The sequence below is a fragment of the Polypterus senegalus genome, chromosome 8 (genome assembly GCF_016835505.1).
Source record: "Polypterus senegalus isolate Bchr_013 chromosome 8, ASM1683550v1, whole genome shotgun sequence".
NCBI lineage: Eukaryota > Metazoa > Chordata > Cladistia > Polypteriformes > Polypteridae > Polypterus > Polypterus senegalus.
In genome coordinates this window covers 183,838,668-183,860,575 of record NC_053161.1, presented here as the reverse complement: position 1 = coordinate 183,860,575, position 21,908 = coordinate 183,838,668, and the positions used below count along the sequence as shown (strand labels likewise).

Below are 21,908 nucleotides of genomic sequence, written 5' to 3'. Positions count from 1 at the left end.
TATTACGACCCTGTCCGATCTGCGTTTTTTTTACTTTGCGACATGAGTCCCCATCCGATTTGTCTCGCGCGCTCTCTGCTTAATTAAAATTCATTTCACAACACTGCCCGATTTGTTCTGCGCATGTCTAATGTTTTACGACACACGAGAAAAAAAGTTACTGTGGGATTTAAATTTCTCGGTCTGCATTAACAAATATAACTTCCACCATTCGAGAGAGAAGGAGAAAGAAGAACGCCATAAAGAAGAATAGGAGCATATTGAATTTTTCTTCGGGAAGAAGAATACTTTTCACTTCTTGAAAAAATGAAGACTTTTCAATTTTACAACAACTTGAAAGAATATCTTTTACGGGAAGAATTTAGCAACAATTTAACGGTCAGAGAGCGAAGTGAAATACGACGCGCGTCCGTGAGTTTTATGATTAAAGGTACTATGTGTAATGTTTATTGAATGCTTTTCAGTTTTTGAGAATACAGTATATACTGTAATATAATTTAGATATATTTAGTATTGTCTGACTTTTTTTTACTAATTGGAATATTACCAAATGTACCGTTTTAAAGAGGCTGGTAATTTCAATGAACACGCATGAATATTTTGAAATATGCAAAACTTTTAATTGTGTTATTAAAAAAACTGCTTGGGTGGACTTTCCTGTTACTTACCGATATATACTTGATTAATGGATTAGTAGGTTTTCTCTTTTTGGGAATATGAAAATCTGAACTGCCTAGATGCATCTCAATTCAGGTGTCTAAATTTTACAGTACTTGTGTTTAGCTGAAGTATGTCCTGGACCCACATCGTCCCTCAGCAGAACTGATTGTCAAGGAGGGAAATATCTGTCTTACACGTGAGGACTTCTGGAGTCTTGGGTTAAACCAGTGCATGGATTCCAATGTAAGTGTATTAACTTTTTGGTATTTTTACTCATTAATAGAACCTTCTAAGAAAACTTGAATTAAAGATTACTTACTTGCATAATTGATTTATTTAATCTGTTAATTTGTTCTAGATTGGAAATGCCTGCTTCAAGATAGTGCAAGAAGCAGCCCAAAGACATGTAATTTGTTTTTGTGTCTCATTCACTGACCTTTTGTTGGATTAAATATTGTTTCTAAATTGGTTTATTTCTTTATAATTCTTTAATTCTGTTTTTAACAGGGGAAAGATATTCATGTTGTGGATATGTATGTGGTGCCCACGTGGAAAACCAAGAATGTGGACCCACTTGTTGGTTTTCCAGCAAGTTTCTAGTTCAGTATTTATTTGTTCATTTATATTCATAATTGTGTGTTAATATTTATATCTCTAATTACAGGACAACCTGGGTTTGAAAGATGCCATATTGTTTCCTGCTTGGAGCAGGCAACAAGATCAAGTGGATCACTATTTGCTATGTGTTGAGTTTCAATTCCTTACATACAACTACAATATTTTTGTTTATATCATTTTGACAAATCATAGCACTGTTAACCATATATTTATATGGAAACATTTCAGGTTTTACTGGTAGCTGAGAGGGAGATATTTTTTTTAGATTCTCTTCGCCCTCATGGTTTTGGCGATGAGGCCTACAGAACCATATTTAGGTTTGGAAATAATTGCCGTTCTTGTTTAATGATGGCCTTTGTTCAGTGGGTACAAGTTCCAGTCATGGCCTTGTTCTATGGCCAGATGTTCCAGTTGCAGTCTTGTTCTATGACTGCAGGTTTTGGTTGTGGTTTTGTTCTGTGGTCTGAGGTTCCAGTTCTGACCTCTTATCATAGTTACAGGTTCCCATTTTGGCCTTGTTCTTTGGTCAGCTTGCTTACTTGCTGTCTTATTCTATTCTATTCTATTCTATTCTTCTTATTATTATTATTATTATTCTAAGGCTGCAGGTTATATTGCTGATTTGTTCTGTGGTTACAGGTTCGGGTTGCACCCTTGTTCTATGATTTCAGGTTACAATTGCGGCCTTGTTCTTTGGCCAGAGGTTCCAGTTTCGGCCGCCTTCTATGGATACAAGTTTCTTTTAAGGTTTGACCTAGAGACAGTTGTTTAATCAACAGCAGGATTGTAATATTGTGTTTTCATTTAATATTTCAGACAAATTGCACGCCGCATTGACCCAGGACCTTGGACTGAGAAGATGGGCAGACATTTAGAAGTAAATGATTTTATTCTTTTACAGTGTTGTCTGTTGATTGCTCAACGTTAAACATCAACTGTCACATTGATTGGCATTCTTCACAACATTCACTTATGACCTCTTTAGATATTCAATATTGTGTATTTTCCAGGACTTTCCTCAGCAGACCTCTGGAAACTGTTGTGGCATCCTCATGCTAATGGTAAGTGTCTGCTTTACTCAAACATTTTCATCTTTCAAAATCTCTTTCAAGGTTTGAGAAGATGACTTAGACTGTTTGTATTTTACAGTACGCCCTTTGCCTCTGCACACGTACTAGATTTATGTTTACTGAGGTAACTTATTTCTTATAAAAAAAAGCTCAGGTATTTGTCTTCTTTTCCTTTTTCAGAGTGACATACCGTTGATCCGCCATTGGTGGTGCATCCTACTGATGGAGAGGTTTCAGATAGAGGGGTATAACATTTCTGCAATGTTGTAGTGTCTCATTGTATTATCTCAAACACACAAAAAAATTACTTATCTTCATTGTTTACAAGACATGGCCAACGGTTTGCTTACTGGAGCGATGAAGCTGTTGAGTTGTTGCAAGGCACTCTTCAGCCTCTTTTTAGAGTGTCTGAGCAAATCTCTTCAACTGTCCCATCTCACATGCAAGCTGTGAGTGACCGGGTGACAGATGAGAAGAAGCTGGTAGACTTCATTGTAGAAGCAAAAGGCTCCCAGCAGCATTTGTCGGTATGTTACTAAATTATTAGCAAAGTCCATGGATCAGATTTTAAAGAGTTACTACATGTCAATAAAGATGCCAAACTGTAATCTAAGGATTCTGTTGGAAGTGGACACCTCACGTTGGACTGCCATTGCACATAGCTATCAGTAAAGGTGTGGTGTGCTACTCATGTAGTACAGGGACAACTTGGCACCTAGTCTTGTAATATTTCATTCACTTTTTACTTAAGTGATTGGTGTGAGACCATTTAAGGGTAGATAAAGTTAACTTAAATATAAGGGGAGAAAGGGGGCTCTATAATAATAACCTATCGCTTAATGCATTTACAAGCAACATTGGCCTTTTTTTTGTTTCTTGAACACAGAGGATACTCCGTGGTAATGAGCCTTCTAAGTGGCTGGATAGATTCCAGGAGAAGTCATCTTTCCGAGTGCCTGTGTACCTGGAGTCTGACGAACAACAGGATGCCCTTTTCTCATATCTTGAGAGATTTCTGAGAACTGTACAAACAGCATTCCCTATTAGAGATCGTGTGCAGTTCATTCTGGATGTCTTATTCCCTGAGGTAAGACCGCTGGGGTGGCCTGTTATGTAAATAATTTGTGCACCAGATGATCTGTAGTCTTCTGCCCACTTCAATATAGCAATGTGTTTTTTCTTATGCAATAGACTATGCAATTTCCACCCCCAGACATTAGATCACAATATCTTAGTCTGTGTATGAATCCTCGCAATCACGTTAGCTGTTGTTTTTCTCATTGTATGAGTTTCAATAGAAACAAAACCAGGCTGTTTCATTTGCAAAATAAAGAACATATTCTTAGGGTTTTATGCTTTGTTACTTGGTAATTGGTGTATGCCTTCACTTATAATGTGATGTGGTCATATTTCAGTTACATGCAAGCAACTTTTGTATTCTGTTTTTTCTTACTTTTGGATAGTCCATCATCCATGCCCTGGCTGCTCTACAAGGTGTATCAGGACAGGAGGCAGAAGATTTATTTCTTGGTGGCCCAGAATACAGTGTCGGGTAAAAGTCAAGTCTATGAATGTTTGAAGTAAGTGTTTGAACAATTCTTATTTATTATTTTTATATTTTACTTGCCTTAGTGAAGTGGAAGAATTTAATCGAAAGATAGGGCAGCAATTGAAGAAGGAGGGAATGCTGTGATATCTGTTGGAATAGAAGATGATGCTACTGCCCAGTGCTTCCAGAATCCTTCATTTGAGTCTTGGGTCTGAATCTACTGCGTCATTGCCAAGTATTCTGGGGTAATGTATCTTGTTTTGTTTACATTTTGTTTTTCTCCATATTCCAAGCTCATTTACTTGACCTTAGCTTTAATAAACTGGATGGCTGTCTCCTTCACAATTGATTTGAAAGTACTTTACTATTCATTACATAAAAGCTCTGAACAATTTAGTCCCTTCCTGTATTTGGTACTGTCTCTCCCCCAACACTCCTCATTTTAATCTTTAATCCACAACCAATATTGCTAACTAATTTGCTTATGAAAGGACTGGTGAAGCAGCTTGCACATGTATACCAAAAATATAGAATGCCAGCTATAAATGAAAAACCTATCAAAATACTTTTAAAACACCATTTTTAAACTTCACCTCTGTTTAATTCCCACTTCTATCAGTTGTAATGGTTTATGACTTGAACTGCATACACTTTGAAAGATTTACACTAGATAATAACCATTGTTTTTTTGCTTTTTTTTTGTCTGGTGATGCCCTTTGCCATGCACCCTGGTCAAGTCTTGTGCAACTGTCTGTGGTGCTGAAGAGAGAAGATTTCTGAAGACCCCCTTGAAATGGAGTGGCATCTGGATTAACACTACAACAATATGCTTGCTAAGAATGTCCACAGGGGCCTGGGGAGTCTGTGACCTTCTCTGACCAACTAGACCTTTTGTGTTCTTCAACAGGGCCATCTGACCATCAGATGTATATAATTTTCCTCTTGTGTACTTTTTGTGTATATGTATTTTCGCAGTTTCATAAAGTTATATGTATTTGTTAAGCAGTTTGGACTTTATTAGTATTAAAATGTTACAGAAGTTATTTGTGGAATAATTTTAATGATCAAAATAGCAAAAAATGTAACTTTAAATTTTCTGTGCTCTGGGTACATGTTTTTTTTTTTTTTTTTTTTTTTTTGTACATTTGACAAATTTTTTTTTAGGTGCATTGTTCTCACATTGTTCACTTTTGTTCTCATAACATTTATTCAATAAAATTTGCATGAAAAGTGTATTTCCTTTTTCATTTATTCAGTTATTAACTCGCATTTAAGACACTATATGGGTGAATAAAAGCTATTTAAATTTGAGTACAAGACAAGCAATAGTATCACAGAAGATGTTGCCTGGGTTGTGCTTTGTGGATTAGACATGAAATGAAGATTTCTTTTTCTTGAAAGACTCTTTATGCAATCCACTAGTATTACTGAAACAAAGTTTTGTAAACCATGATGCCCTATGACACACGTGTATTTCATAATTAGTAATAATATGTAAAGTTATTCCAGGGATGAAAAGTGCATCAACAGTTCATTTTTACATATATACACACTCATTTTGACTAACTACATGACAGCCTGGTACAACAACTGCACCAAACCTGCCAAAAAAGCCGTGTAGTGGATCATAAAAACATCACAGCACGTTTAATGGAACTGAACTGCCATCACTTGATCATCTATACAAGATTCCCTGTGTAAGAAGGGCTAAAAACATCATCAAGGCAAACACTCATCTTGGACAGAACGTGTTTGAGCTTCTCCCATCAGGCAGGCATTTCAGATCAATCTGTATGCTACAAACATCCATCCATCCATCCATCCATTTTCTAACCCGCTGAATCCGAATACAAACAGACAAAAAAAAAAACTGCTATAAACTTATTGAACTCATATCTCTTCAATCTGAAATCATTGTCATTGATCATGTACAATTAATGTAGGTAGTGTGTGTAATGACTGTTTACTAAAATGCAATAATAATCTATACTGCTGTGCATTTATGCAATAATCATCCTGGTTACTTTAACACATATGGCATCTTGTCAATATTTTGAACATATTTTATATGATTACTCAGTTTTTAGTTCACACTTTATTTATTTATTGTATTGCTATATATCTGAACTGTTTGACATTGGAATTTAAATACAACATAAAGGTGACACGAGTAATTTCTTTGCGTTACTCAAAGACAATATAGTACTTGAATACATCTATTTTTAAAACCGACATTTATTTTTTATATGTAGACTATAATAACATATGCAATGGTCAAATACTTATTTGTACAATGGGAACTGAAAAAAAAAGTGCTATGTAAACTAAACGAAGGGATCTCAGTGATAAACAATTAACGTTTATAACAAGGAGTATGACAAGCTTAATTCAGCCCTGAAAACAGAACGTACAATGAATATTTAATAATATTATCATTATGGTAAACTACTACAGTATTGAAACGAATATACTGTACTACCCAGTTGTGTAGCAACATGCGCAGTTGAGACCGATCCATGCCGTAAAGCGAAATGTTTAGTATATATATATATTTTTTATTAAGCGCATGCGGAGTGTGTTATTACATACGTATTGAACGAATACGTCATCGCTCACTTTACGGTTCTGCCCAATCTGTATAACGCATGCGTGAACACTTTAGGGCATGCTAGGCTTTCAATACGCCTGCGCGCGCAAATCGGGTAGGCACGCAGATCGGGTAGCGACAGGCCCGATTCGCGCGCGCGTGCATATTGATAGGCTACGTCCTCGCACACTTTACGGTGCTGCCCAATCTGTTTAACGCATGCGTGAACACTTTACGGCACGTTAAGCTTTCAATATGTCTGCGCGCACGAATCCAGTAAGCACGTGGATCGGGTAGCGGCGGGGTGGAAGGCTGAGTCTTTGACCTGCAGCCGGATACAATTGAGAAGTAACGCTGACTTTAACCAGAAATGACGTGGCTCTCGACGATGCAAATGCAAGTAATGTTTTTAAGTTGCGCAGTACTTTAATGAACGTTACATCTCATCTTTCAGTTCATTTCATGTGTGTAACAAATAAACGGTTGCCTCGCGCTTCTCTCCAAATCATAATTGGGTACGCAGGCGCGTGCAGACACCACCGACCGGCTGGTCAGTCCGGGGCGCGTGCAGACACCACCGACCGGCTGGTCAGTCCGGGGCACGTGCACGGGGCCGCTGGGTGGGGTATTTTACATTCTTTCACTAACGAAAGGCCAAAGAAGGCACCGCGGATTAAAGAAACCCCGATCAGCAGCGAGCATCCATTTTTAGAAAAGCCGGCAGCGCACCGAGCCGCAGATGTGCAGCCATCAGGCGGACAATCACGGAGTAGAAATGAGCAGCAGCTGCGCGGAGTGTGCGGACATTAAAAAAGTTAAACACGTGAAGACCAGAGCGGGCACTCCGATGAGGGTCTCTGACGACTGGCTACCCAATGATCTCTTCTTCTTCTCGTATATGGCGCAAGTACGTACCTGTCCCGTGTGGCTCAACCCGCGTCTTCCACTCGACTGACCAGCATATCTGTGTGGCTCCTTTGTTGGTCTCTGCCTCTGATCACAGGGGGTCACACATCAGCCTGACGGATATAGATAGCTGTGCTCTCCAGGGGCTTCATTTTCACCCCCACCTGTCTCTGTCTGTCACAGTGTCAGATATCCACACGTCTTACCAAAGCAGAAAGAGTCATACAACTAACAAAACATAATAATATAAAAATAAAGAAATAAAAAGATAAACAGATGTGCAGAAGGGAACAATAATAAAATACATAAATATCCATCCATTTACTCAATCAAGGCAGGTTTGTTGGGCCGCTGGAGCCAATTCCAGCAGACATCGAGCACAGGGCAGGAAGAACACATGGTGTCACACACACACAGGTCACATTAACACACCAATTCACATCTCCTGCATATCTTTAGACTGTGAGAGAAAGCGGATCCATCAGGAAGAAACCCACAGTAACACGGGCAGAACATGCAAACTCCATGTAGAGAGAAGTTAGAGCTCCAATCTCAGCCTCGTGTTGGGAGCTGCCCTTATACAGATATGTAAATATTCACATATACATAAGCATAACTGTACAATTAACTATAGGTAAGTATAAATAACACACATGAGCAATCCATGTCATTTTACAACCATTTTGTTTCCTTCTCTCGCTTTCTGCATCAACTGCTCTCTCTGCCATCTGGTCTTCCTTTCTCACCAGAATGGCCAGTTTAATTTTGTCGTCCAGTATTTGACCATCAACAAGACCACACAGACATGTTGGTCAGTGGAGTGGAAGACATGGATTGAGCCACACGGCACAGGTACACACTTGTCCCATATAGGAGAAGAAGAAAAGATGGCTGGGTAGCCAGTCGTCAGAAACCCTCATCAGAGTGCCCGCTCCGCTCTTCATATCCCCATATTTAATTTTTTTAATGTCATTTCTACCTCGTGACTGTCCGTGTGATGGCTGCACATCTGCGGCTCAGTGTGCTACCGGCTTTCTTGTGGATGCAGCTTGGGGTTTCTTTAATCTGCTGTGCCTTCCTTGGCTTTGTCTATCTGTCATTTTCTCGGACCTGGTATGGTGTTGTTATGCTTGCGTGTCGTCTCCTGGTCCTTTTCCTGTTTATCACAGTAATCTTCGGTCACTTATGTGTCTCATCCCATCCTGTTGTTCTTATTCTTAATTGTGCTTAACTTTTTAATGAAACCCCTAGCTTGATGCCCACCACCTGAATCTTTTAGAGCAATAAAATGCAAGAATCCATGACAAATTATTCGAAAACTTTATCTAGTAAACTGCTGGCTAATAGTCATTAACTTTCTTTACATCCAAGTTAACTAACTGAACACTCAGTAGCTTGTATGTTAACTTTGTCTTCTTTTTCTAGATTTTGAGCACACTAAGCCATGTCTGATCTGAATTGGTTTGCCCCCTAAGCTTCTGCTGGTGTGCCAGGGTGGTTTCTTTTCTTAGATAGATAGATAAAGCACTATATAATAGATAGATAGATAGATACTTTATTAATCCCAAGGGGAAATTCACATACTCCAGCAGCAGCATACTGATAAAAAAACTATAAATTAATGAGTAATAACAATGCAGGTATAACAGACAATAACTTTATATAATGTTAACGTTTACCTCCCCAACGGGTGGAATTGAAGAGTCGCATAGTGTCTGTCAATGGAGCAGGATGGTGACAGCAGTCTGTCGCTGAAGCTACTCCTCTGTCTGGAGATGATCCTGTTAACAAGTGTTGGCAGTTTTATTCTGCGGTCCCTTCATTCTCTTATCAGATCATTTCAAAACTGTGTGACAGCCACTCTGGGGTTTAGGGGGTCATTACTGTCACATGTTCAGAGTACAGTGAAGCTCAAACAGCTGAAACAGATTGACGTCAGTGTTGATCAAATCTGTAAGCTGCACATTTGTAGTTTGTGGTATTTCAGTCCACATCTGCAGATCATCGTAATTCAGATTTCGTCCCTCACTGTAGTCCGTGGCGTAGCTCTCTTGCTAAACGCCCCCGTGCAGCGCCCTGAGGTGAGCCCCTCCTGTCTGGCATAACTGTTAGTAATTTATTCTCAACATGATCCTAGGGGCCGGCTGGGCAGTGGTGTCCTTGACCGCGTCACTATCATAATCACACACTGGTGACAAATAAACCAGCTCTCTAAATGGAATTTGTACTAACTTTTTAAAATCACTTTATTACAGCTGCTGTAAGTTAGTAGAAATGAATTCAATTGTGGGAATGGAATGTGGGAGGTGTGGGTAGCAGTAGTCATACATAAATATATTTAAGATAAGGACTTGCTTGCTATTCCAAAACAACTTTGTGATGGAAGATGTAACTTAAGCTAGAAAGCAGAAACTGTTCTGTGCTATAAAATGAAGCCATTTCTATTTGTAACAAATTAAAATGACAAAACCAGCTGACAGGATATGACTACACCATCGACCCATTTTACATAAGTTCATACAGTAAGGTGTCAGTGGTTCCAAGACATTTGCCGTGTCAATAGGAAATTGCTTGGTCATATATGCTGCTAGTTTGTCTTTAGTAGTTTCTCCATTTTTAATGGTTTTAGCAGACAGCACCTGACCTGAAGCCATTGTATCACTATACTTACAGACTTGGTAGTTTCAACAATTTCACTCCCTGCACTGTCTGCACAACTTGCTTGTGCCTTTTGTGACGATTCACCAGCATCAGCATTCTCTGTTTCCACCGCTGGCACTTGCTCAGTTTTGAGAAAAGTAGAAATCTTGGTAAGCTTGGCATGTTTCAATTCCTGCTGCAGGCGTGCCTTAGGTTTAGCAGCGCCACTCTTATAATGTTTGCCACATCCGCTGCTATTGGCCGACTTGGTGTTGTCTGGCGTGAGTATAAAAAGCGTCAAATTGTTCAAATATTCGACTAACGTGGACCATAACTTAACAACAGAATTTCTATGATTTACTGTTTACGAGTTTGAATTTCAAAAATTGTTGACATCAAATCAAAGTACAAAAGTAACAATTATTTACGATAATAATGTATTTTTACACCATTCATGTGACGCCCTTCAAAACTTCTTCCGTTCATGTCTGCTATGGTACGCCAAAGGTCGTTAAATTTGGGAATGTGCACTCCTCTGTAAGGCGGACTAGGACATGTTGTCCCTCTGATTAGGCTCTGAGTCTCCAAACTCTAAATTTGTGTAAACTGTAGGTCTGCCGAATATGTAATATCATCACGGACTTGCCTGGTGATGGTGCAAACATGTAAATAAAACTGTGAATTATTAACTCAATGAACTGTGCAAGTGATTGAAGTTATTGAATTGTGTTTTAAATCTGTACGGCCCCGAGTGGGCCTCCCAAGCTCGCAGGCCCATGTACTTTGCACAATCTGCACGTGGATAATTGGAAGGTTTCATATGCAGGATTATATCAGCTAGCTAAGAAGACTCAATAGGTTGAAAGGAAGTAAACTGGCTGTGCACTGGCCTTAGAGTGACTGGTGTCTTCCCACAGTAATCAACACTTGGAAGAGTAATGCTGGAACAAATGGCTTGAATTTAACTTATAAAATAATTAAGAAAAAGCTCAAAGTTCTCAGATGTACTCTCAGGGAGGCCGCTGATAGGTGGGTTTAAAAGAGTGTTTATGGTGCTAAACAGCACCCTAAGTCTCGAGGCAACATTCGCAATTAAACACAATAAAAAATGTGATTTTGCTGATCTCACAGCCTCTTGATAGGACTTCCAGCGAGTTCTAAGAATTTCATAAGAGACCTGCACTTTGTCCTTTTTCCACCACTGCTGTAATATTTATTTTCAACAAAATATTAATACATATATGTGCAGTTTTGTTTTAAGATATGTCATTGAAATGTATTATTATTAGGCATTGTTTAGGCATCTGTGTCATAAGGAAGGCGCCAGAAAAAAGGACCTCGATTGCCATCATTTAATTTTGCACAATTTGTGAAAACAAGACATGGTGTCAGAATAGAGGACAGTCATAGATTTTGCTGCAGTTCCCTCGCCACGAATTGACTGGGATTCTCTTAACCTGCCAGGAGAATGGAAAAAGTTCCTACAACATGTGGAGCTGATGTTTTCTGGGGCGCTAAAAGGCAAAGACGAGAATGAGAAATGCAGCTACCTGCTCCTGTGGACTGGGGAAAAAGGAAGAGTCATTTTCAACACATGGACTGTCACCCAGGAGGAAGCCAAGGTACTGAAAACTTATTATGACCGCTTTGAGGCGTTTGTCATGCCTAAGATGAATACAATATTCGCGAGATACAAGTTTAATGAGAAGACACGAGGTATAAATGAGACTTTTGATCACTTTGTAACAGAGTTAAAATTGCTGTTGAAGGACTGTGCTTATGCAAACGAAGATGAGATGGTCAGAGATAGAATAGTGTTTGGTGTAAATTCAACGAAAGTGCAAGAGAAACTTTTAAGTGCCGGGTCTGAGCCAACATTAAATAAAGCCGTGGACATCACAACATCGCACGAGATAGCACAAGCACAGCTGAGAACCTTCGATGCAGGCACCCCGAGTGGCTCACGTGAACCAACTGTGAACGCAGTACATGGACAACAAGCAAGAGCTCCAAAGAGCGCTGAACAGAAAACACATTACACAATTGAGAAGGCAGCAAAAGAATATGAAGCGAGTGACGCATACAAGCATATTCAAAAGTGCAGCTACTGCGGAAACAAAGCACACAGTGGAAAAAGTCAATGTCCAGCTAAAGGAAGACAGTGTAAAAAATGTGGTAAGTTGAACCACTTCGCTAAAGTTTGCAGGACTGGGAAAGGTAAATCCGTGCATGCAGTGTGTGATGTCTCAGATAAAGAGGAAGACGATCTGTTTTTTGATGCAGTAAGAAAGGAACAACCTGAAGCTAAACAAGACTTTGCAGACATGGCAATAGGAAAGCAAGGTGAAAAACTTCAATTTAGATTAGACACCAGTGCATAAGATAATGTAATTCCTGTGAGTGAGTACAATAGTCTACTGAGTGAATGCAAACCAAAACTGTGAGCAGCTTATAGTAAGAGGTACATGTGCACTGCATTGTAAATACACGGAGCGCAGCATGGTTTTGGATTTCAATGTTATAGAGACGGGCAGCACGGTGGCACTGCTGCCTCACAGTAAGGAGACCTGGGTTCACTTTTCAGGTCCTCCTTGCGTGGAGTTTGCATGTTCCTCCCGTGTCTACGTGGGTTTCCTCCCAAAGTCCAAAGACATGTAGGTTAGGCGCATTGGCAATCCTAAACTGTCCCTAGTGTGTGTTTGGTGTGTGCCTGGGGATTTGTTCCTGCCTTGCGCCCTATGCTGGCTGGGATTTTCTCCAGCAGACCGCGCATGACCCTGTGTAAGGATATATGACTGACTGACTCTTATAGAGGCACAGGCACCTCCAGTGTTAGGGCTAAAGGCATGTCTAGATTTAGATTTGATTAAGCTTGTCCTAGCAGTGACCTCACCAGCTGACATACAGTCGATAAAAGGAGAGTTGGCTGACGTTTTTAAGGGCATTGGTCCTTTCCCTGGGGAGTGTAGTGTTCACCGTGACCCCGCAGCAGTTCCAGTAGTGTACCTGCCAAGAAGGATTCCCCTTGCCTTGTGAAGTCGACTAAAGGAAAAGCTGCTGAATATGGAGAAATCAAGAATCATTTGCAAGGTGACAGAACCAACTGTATGGGTGAATGCATTGGTGGTCGTTGAAAAACCAAGAACAGACAAGCTCAGAGTTTGTCTTGAACCTAGAGACTTGAAGAAGGCTATTAAACAGCCCCACTACCCTCTGCCAACACTACAGGACATCACGCCACAGCTGACAGGAGCACGCTACTTTAGCATAGCAGATGCTCATTTGGGATACTGGGCTATAAAGCTCACGGAAGAATCTTCTATGTTGACAACATTTAACACCCAGATTGGATGCTATCATTTCCTATGCTTACCATTTGGCCTCATCTCTGCCCAGGATGAATTTCAGAGGAAAACAGATGAGACATATCAAGGCCGCAATGGAGTAGTTGCCATCGTGGACGACATCCTCATCTATGGTGCAACCCATGAAGGGTATGACCAGAACCTCCATGCCAACCCACCGCAGAAGATCAATACAGGATATGCAAAACATTCAAATAGAATAAAAGACAATAATGCAGACTAAAATACAACATATAGTTCTACAAAAAAATCTTGAACAAGGGCGGCACGGTGGTGCAGTGGTAGCGCTGCTGCCTCGCAGTTAGGAGATCCGGGTTCACTTCCTGGGTTCTCCCCGTGTCTGTGTGGGTTTCCTCCCACAGTCCAAAGACATGCAGGTAAGGTGCATTGGCGATCCTAAATTGTCCCTAGTGTGTGCTTGGTGTATGTGTGTGTGTGCCCTGCGATGGGCTGGCGCCCTGCCCGGGGTTTGTTTCCGGCCTTGCACCCTGTGAACCTGTAGTTAGGATATAACGGGTTGGATAATGGATGGAAGATACCAGCAGAAAAAGCCAGAAAAAGAGAAAGGCAGAATAGGAGATGATGTAAATGTAGTTGGGTGAAGCATCAAAGTGAGAAGCAGCGCTGATAAAATCAGAGAGCTGCTAGAGGAGGACAGGGAGGAGGCGAGGGGACGGCAGATTCCCTTTGCCCCGCCGGCAGATGCTGCATTAGAATGTCCATTAATCACAGCAAAAGTGAACATCACAGGACGAGTGAAGCTGGCGAGTGAGAGGGGGAGCAGGAAACACAGACAGGGATGGCAGAGAGCAGACACAGAACTGCTGATAAAGACTAGCAGTGAGGAAACAATATGGCAGTGGTTATCAAAACAAAAAAGGGGCATGAATGTTGCTATATGTGGCGTAATTTCGCTATTTGTAAGGAAATTTTAAACTTGTAGCAGTGTATCAGCAGCAAAAAATATAGGAATACATTTTATTAGTGTTTCAAAAAAACGTTAGGGGGCGCAATTAAATCTGTTATGAAAATTTGGGTCGCAAATACTTAAAGGTTGAGAAACACTGCAATATGGGGAGAAAAACAGAAAAGGACCCCCGAACGGAGGAGAAAGGCAGAGTTTAAAAAGGACAGATGCTGACAAGGGAACGGCAATTGTCAAAAAGCTGAGGTAGACAAAGAGACAGAGGAGGATTCAGATTATTAGGATATGATAGGGAGAAGCACACAGAGGGCTGCAGATTATGAAAACATGAGCGATATGTTGGACCGCTATCAGAAAACTGGAGGGATACTAAGAGAATGTGAGGAGGGCTAACGGAGGGCCAAATTGGAGGAAAGATGTAAGATTATAGGAACCCTCTGTGAATTTCCAGATGAGGAAACTAGATAGAGCAATGAGATTGGAAGGAGGTAAGCAAAGAGAAGGGCATCCATCAACAAGTGGAAGGGGACTGAGGCCCTGCACACCCATCATGATAAGGACAATACAAAGAAGTAAATCGATAAGGAAAAAGACCTAAAGATGGAGTGAATTTGAAATAAGTGATGAGGAGGAAGAGTTAGTAGCAGAAAACTCAGATGATTGGGAGAAAGAAGATGAGTAAATAGTAAGAGATGAAATAAGAGAAAGTTAAAACAGTGAGCAGCAGGACGGTCGGATAAGAAATATGATGAGATGGAAGGATAGAGAAAGAGGACCAGAATGTCAAAAGGTCCCAGCTAACACATCCATTTGTAGAGGAGTTAAAATGGGAATTAAGAAATAAACAGCCGCCACACCGGGGGTCCCCAGTAGCAGTGACTTTTGCGGTGGAATTAGGGAAAGAAATAAAGTGAAGTGCAGAATGGAGAGGGTTTCTTGGCATGGACCTTCACACAAGTGAACTGCAGAGCGCAGATGGGAGTGCTGGGAATTTGAGTGCAGGTGATTTTAACCAAAATGGTGTAGAAATCTCGGGAGTCAGTAAATTTCAATTACCAATATTAATAAAAGGAGATAGAGCTCAGTACATGCCATGAGGAATGCAGGACCTCGAGGGCCTGGAGGGCCTGTTTGGGATTAATGGTGGATGATGGGGAAGCTGCTGGCTGTAGAGAATATGAAAGCACTGTTGTTGAGGATAGGGGGCAGCAGCCAAATGGAGCACCTACTGGGTATATCAACTCTGGCTACAGTTACAGGCCCCACTATGTATGATGCAGACTCTTTTGATACTTATCATTCCAAAACATGGAGGGTCCATAGAGAGGAGTATCCACTGAAATTTGACTCAAAAATGATAACAGGGGAGCCAATTGTGTTTGTGGACAGAAGGTGCAAAACAGAAATGGAAAAATATCCAGAGGGGCACCCAATCATGACTACTCTGCTCAGAAGGACAGTGAGAACTGCATTACCTGAGCTGATCAGACGAAAGGCTGGAGGACACTGTGGGCCGAGAGACCAAGTCATGCAGGCAGTTCTGTGATTACGTGCCTAATCCTGTGGACAAAATCACAGAGACGAGAAAAAGTCAAGTCACCGGGAAATAGAAGTCCAAAGAAAGCGGACTCACCTCCAGAGGGGGAGCTGACACAGAAACATAAAAGGAAAACACAGGCTGTGGTGGTCTGTGCCCCAGAAATGAATACTGCGGAGGTACACTCAGTAATGGCACCTGTGGTATCTGCCAGAACACCCCCAGCAGCACTGGCTCTGACCCCTGTTAATATATATGTCCAGCAACCCGGTTAGGGAAAGGGACAGCAAAAGAACAAAGAGGGTGGAAATTCTAAGCCACTACAAGGACCACCTGGTGTCGGTAGGGGATGTGGCCTTCCGGGACATAACAGGAGAAACTGCAGGTAAACCCATGGGCACAGGGTAATCAGTCAGCCTAGAATAATCAAAAAATCGCCAGTCTAATTCCCAGCAGAATTTCAGTCAGCCAAACTGGAGTCAGCAACAGGCTTCTTTAGGGCCCATCAATGCTTGGCTGGAATTTAATCAGGACTTTTAGGTGGGCCATAGAATCATACTTGGGAGGGTCACTATCCGATGTTAACAGAGGGTGCAGACACAGAGCCAGTAACAAGTATTGAAGTTAAAAGAAAAGGCATTCCTGTAATGGTAGAAACTGGAGCCACTTCTACATGTGTCAACAAGAGAGATCTGATGCACCTTCTAACGTCTGGTCAACATGTTAAGATGGTAGGATTCTCAGGACAAACACAAATAATTCCCCTGATGGTTCCAGTGCATCTGTGCATTAAAGACAAAATAATTCTAATTGCCATACTGGTTTCTGACTGTTCACCTGTAAATGTACTGGGAAGAGACGCGCTGTGCAACTTAAATTTGACTCTCTGGTGTACCCCGGATGAGTATGCATTGTTCCAAATGGTGATCAGATACAAATGACATTGCAAACCATTGTGGCTACAGTTTACTTGGCACAGGACAAGCCACCTTACTCCATCAGCCAGGCTGGAGCTGATCTCTGGAAAGAATGGGGATCATTTATTGAAATGAAATTGCCAGGGGCCCGGAAACCTAAATTGGAGCCTCGCTGCATGATGATTTATGATAATGGAGGCAATGGCCAGTTGGAGCAGAGATGGCTCTCTGAAACTGCTCCTCAGCATGTCCTTCTTCTCACATGCTACGTGATAATCGGGAAACGGAGCTGCTAAGCAGTGTGAACGCTGGCCCTGGCACAGACAGACGGACAACATATTTTGCACCCAACACACCGTTTATTTACAATATATACAATATTCATAAAGTCATGTGCACTCACACACCCCAGTGCCTCTCGCACTGAATCCCCCAAAAGTCCAGGGCCCACAGTCTCTGTGCCTTGCTTCCTGGCCGCCTCCTGTCCTCTCTCCAGCTCCGTCACTACTGCCTCCCGACTTCCACCACTGACTGGAGGGAGGCGGCCCCTTTTATGGGAACCCAGATGGGCTCCAGCTGCTTCCTGGCACTTCCTCCTGGCCACACCCCTGTGTGGCGGAAGTGCCGGCTGCGCACCCGGAAGCCGTCCGTGTATCCCCTTTCGCCTTCCCCCCGGCACTTACTGGTGTGGCAGAAGGGCTGGACTCCCAGGATCAATAGGCACTGGGGCGCCTCCTGGCGGTGGCCACGGGTCCCTACAGGGCTGGGCTTCCAAGCCCCCTACCCGAGGCCTCCTGCATAACCAGGACGGACGCCCTCTCTCGGTCTGGAGGAGGCACACGCCCTCCTCCGGTCTTCCAAGGCGTCCCGGCCGGGCTCCATCCCCGGCCAAAGACCACACGGGGTAAACCGGCATCGGGGCGCCACCTGGTGGTGACCACGGGTCCCTACAGGGCTGGGCTTCCAAGCCTTGTACCCGTGGCCCCCAATATAACCAGGACGGATGCCCCCTCGCAGTCTGGAGGAGGCACAAGCCACAGCACCACAGCAGATAGACCAAAACAAATTCACTTAGAAATGGTTCAGAAACCCTTCTGCTGTGCCAAACGTGACTTTGCTAGTAGCTGAGGGATTTGAGAACAAAGACTTAGGGTCTGTGATGAAAAGTGCACAGCGAGCATGATGGAGCCTGACAGATAACATAATGATCAATCGATCTGAGGATAAAAAAGGGAAAAAGAGACATATTGTCCTTATTGGTGTGTCCTATTGCAAGGGTGGTCAAACTTCTCTAGGGAAGTATTATCAAGGCTAGATTGTAAACATTCTAGTATTTGGCAAACCACAAAGCAAAGACCACCTTCTCACACCAAGATATCTCATTCGGAGTTCAAGTGCTATACTAGGAAGGGTCTGGTACCGGTGGGGAGATTTGGAGGAAACTGCACCAAAACTTGGAACTTGACATGTGCCTCCTTAGTCATGAGAGCAGTAAATGTGCAGGACAGACAGGCAGACAGATGGTGGTTATGTGGTTCATAATATGGATTACCAGATGTTCTCCCACATGACTGGCCAGGGAGGTACACAATGGTGATGGCCATCCAGGAGGTTACAGTTGGGTATCCCCAAGAGAGGCGAGTTATGAGAGCCTGAGCCAAATGTTTACTTAGATGCAATAAGGTAACCTAGAGGCGTTCTAAATGAGTTTAAAGCAAGGAATGAAATTCAATCAGGACTTGAGTCTGTATTTGGGTGGATTACGCCTAATAGAAACACAGAGTGGATTAATTATCAGTATTATAATCAGCAGAGATTTATCAACTGTACTGACTCCGCCTTATCAGTATTAGGAGAGCAATTGGATGGTACCAGTCACATGACGTGGCAGAATAGGCAGGTGTTAGACTGGCTGTTGGCAGAAGAAGGAGGAGTGCGCCATATGTTAGGAGAGGAGTATTGCACTTTTATACCTAATAACACAGCACCTGATGGATCTTTTACACAAGTTATGGCCAAGCGTAAAGCTCTTAGGAAAGAAGTTAAAGAAAATGCAGGTTGGGATTTCAAATTTTGGTATTAATTCCATTTCAACCTGGGCACATGAAAGCATTATTAACAAAAGCAGGCACTATTCTCTTATTACGAGAATTATACTTGGTTATCTCGTATTATACTTGGATGTCTTGTATTTGTGTTTTGCTGCCTGTTGCCAGTTTTCAGATCACTTATTGCCAGATCGACTGTCAAACAGATGAATATCCAAGTTATTGAACCACAACCATCTGTAGCTTCAAATGTTGATTTTCTCCTCGATGACATTTTGGGAAAAGAGATGGCAAACTAAAGGCTTCCTGGGTAAAGTGCTGGTAACCGCTCCCCAGGAAGAGGACCCTCTATGGTGTGCAAAGTTCCTGGATCATAGCAATATTTCACACAATTACACACTGGAAGACATCTGCACAAGACTGGGAAGAACACTGGATTCTGTAATCATCTGCTGCTCTAAACTGTCTTATATTGATTTTTAGATTACCTGGAATCCATTGTGTTATTGTTACATTGTGCGACTTCTACTTATATTTGTCCTACTGTAGACTTGTCCTACTGACACATCTTGTGCCTCCTTTGATTCGGCCAGCAAGAGGTTCGCTATGACAGTAACAAGCTGCAGGTGCAGATGATACCATGCTGGATGAATTGACAGATAATCTCGAATTTGTGGAATCATCACAAAGAAACTTGGACAGCCCACAGGCTTGGGCAGATTTGTTTCAGATGAAACTAAATGTAAGTAAATGTAAAGAATTACATGTAGGAAGTAAAAATGCGAGAGGTTAATACACAATGGAAGATTTGAAAATTGAAGTGACAGTGTTCAGAAGCCATTAAGAAGGCTAACAGGATATCAGGTTATATAGCGCCTTGATGTGTGGAGTACAAATCCAAGGAGGATCTGCTCAGGCTTTATAACACACTGGTGAGGCCTCATCTGGAGTCCTGGGTGCAGTTGTGGTCTCTGCTCTACAATAAAGACATACAGTAGTAGCACTAGAAAAGGTCCAGAGAAGAGAGACTAGGCTCATTCCAGGGGTTGAGTTATGAGGAAAGATTAAAAGAGCTGAGCCTTTTCAGTTTAAGCAAATGGAGATAAAGGGGAGACATGACTGAAATATTTACAATTATGAAGGGAGTTAGTCCAGTGGATCAGGACTGTGACTTTAAAATGTTAATCAAGATCACAGGGACACACTTGTAAACTTGCTAAGGGTAAATTTAGCAGAAATATTAGGACGTCTTTCTTCACACATTGAACCGCAAACACCTGGAATGGGTGACCAATACTGTGATGGAGAGTAGGACTTTATGGAACATCAGAACTTGACTTGATGTTATCTTGGAGGAATTAAGTGAATAAGATTGGCGAGCTTTGTTAGTAGGAATGGCCTGTTCTCTTTAAAATGTTTTAATGTTCAAAAGTTACCCATTTCATAATATGCGATAGAATATATTTGTTTCATGACATTACATGATGGTTCATCCTACAACGGGATAAACATTTTTTAATAAACCCTTTGAATCCCTTAAGTGCCAGTAGTGACTCTACTCTGCTGGACCCTTGAGCAGGGCCCTTAACCTACAATTGCTTCATCTTGGGTATGACGTTAATCGGCATTCAGCCCTGCAAGAAGGTCCTCCAACTTGCAGGGAAAACTTGGGGGTTGGTGGTAGGATTGGCTCTCCAGCCCTCATAAAAAAACCTCACACAGTGTCCAGTGTGGTGCTGAGGTGTCACCCGCTACACTCGGGTCCTAATCCAGGCGGTTTGTTGTATGGTGCTTCCAACCTCTCACTCTTTTTATAGTTTAGTTTGAAAACTAAGAACGTTTAGGAGGCACTCAAATAAGTTTATGAAGGACTGACCAAAATATCAACGAGCCTTAAATGAATATGTCAATAATATTTTTGTCCCGTGTGCAACACTGCTGTCTGATCGAAGTGCTTCTCTCTCACAATACAAAGGACGTCTCTGTTTGCGGCCGGGAAATGTGTGTATATGCGCACTACAGCTCGGGCCGTACTGGCATGATATAGGTGCGCATGTGCAGTTCAAATCAGTAGTTTCTTAATTGAGGGTCTAAATGTTAATTGGAGTCGCGCTGGTCTGTCAGGTGGAAGACAACATTTAACAAGCGGAGAGGTATGTACTTAGGGGTATGTACTTGTCCTAGGGGTGCCAGTCGCCAGACAGCATCATAGACGTGTTCGGTGTGTTCTCCGAAAGCCAATTTTTAACGTTTTAAAAGTCCAGACACTTAGCGCTGCTCCTGGCCATTCGCATTCCGTGATTGTCCTTCTGATCAGTGACGTGCGGTGAGGTTCATGGCTGGTGAGGCACTGACTCCTTTAGAGTCCATCAGATTTACAAATATATGAACCCAAAAGAGCAGCTTATTCACTATTCGATTGGCAGCCAGCGTGCACATTGACTACTGGTTACGTTTCATATCTCATCAGCATTTACATTTAGAGCGACAGGAGAGAGCGCATTTGATCCTCACCCTCCACAATTCATACTCATTCAATACAAATGAAAGTATAGAGTATTGTAGAAAAAAAAAAACGGATTTCAATTGTGACCTTAATTGAAATATTGTTTTTAAAAGCTTTTAATTACGATGCTTTAATCAATTTTAATCGACTGTTCAACAAAAGGATAACAAGAAAAACAAAATATTTTATTTAAGGTCAAAATTTTGTTTTTAAATATGGGATAGATTTCTTAGTCTGATCCCTTTTTTTTCTAAAAATGTAAACCGTTTATGGTCTTACCTTTATTTCTAAATGAAGTCCATGCGTATATCCTTCTCCACAAAAATCTCCGTCACTTATAAGCATCCGCCATGTAGCGTTTCCTCTTAAATAACCGGCTGTTGTAGCAAGCGATGAAACTCCATAAACGAAAGGAGACAAAAAAGAAGCAGCAGCGACGAGACTCCGCATTAGACAAAAGAAGAAGAAGTAGCGACAAAACTAATTGCTCGTATTTTTGGCAGTGGAAGCAAGTGTGCTTCGAAATGAAAGCGTTTGAAATTTGTAGTTTTCTTTGTATTTTTTCAATAACTTCGTGTTG

The 21,908-nt window shown here is 41.7% G+C and overlaps 2 protein-coding genes across 2 annotated transcripts in view; one reads left to right on the top strand and one right to left on the bottom strand.

The window, feature by feature from the left end:
* Positions 1-21,908, bottom strand: part of LOC120533562 (gastrula zinc finger protein XlCGF26.1-like) — an 813,484-nt gene that overhangs the window by 212,670 nt on the left and 578,906 nt on the right. The gene's annotated exons all lie outside the window — the stretch shown is intronic.
* Positions 1-21,908, top strand: part of LOC120534750 (zinc finger protein 721-like) — a 250,293-nt gene that overhangs the window by 134,319 nt on the left and 94,066 nt on the right. The window contains 1 exon segment of the mRNA XM_039762331.1: positions 10,064-10,071. Coding sequence (XP_039618265.1) covers positions 10,064-10,071 — 8 coding nt within the window.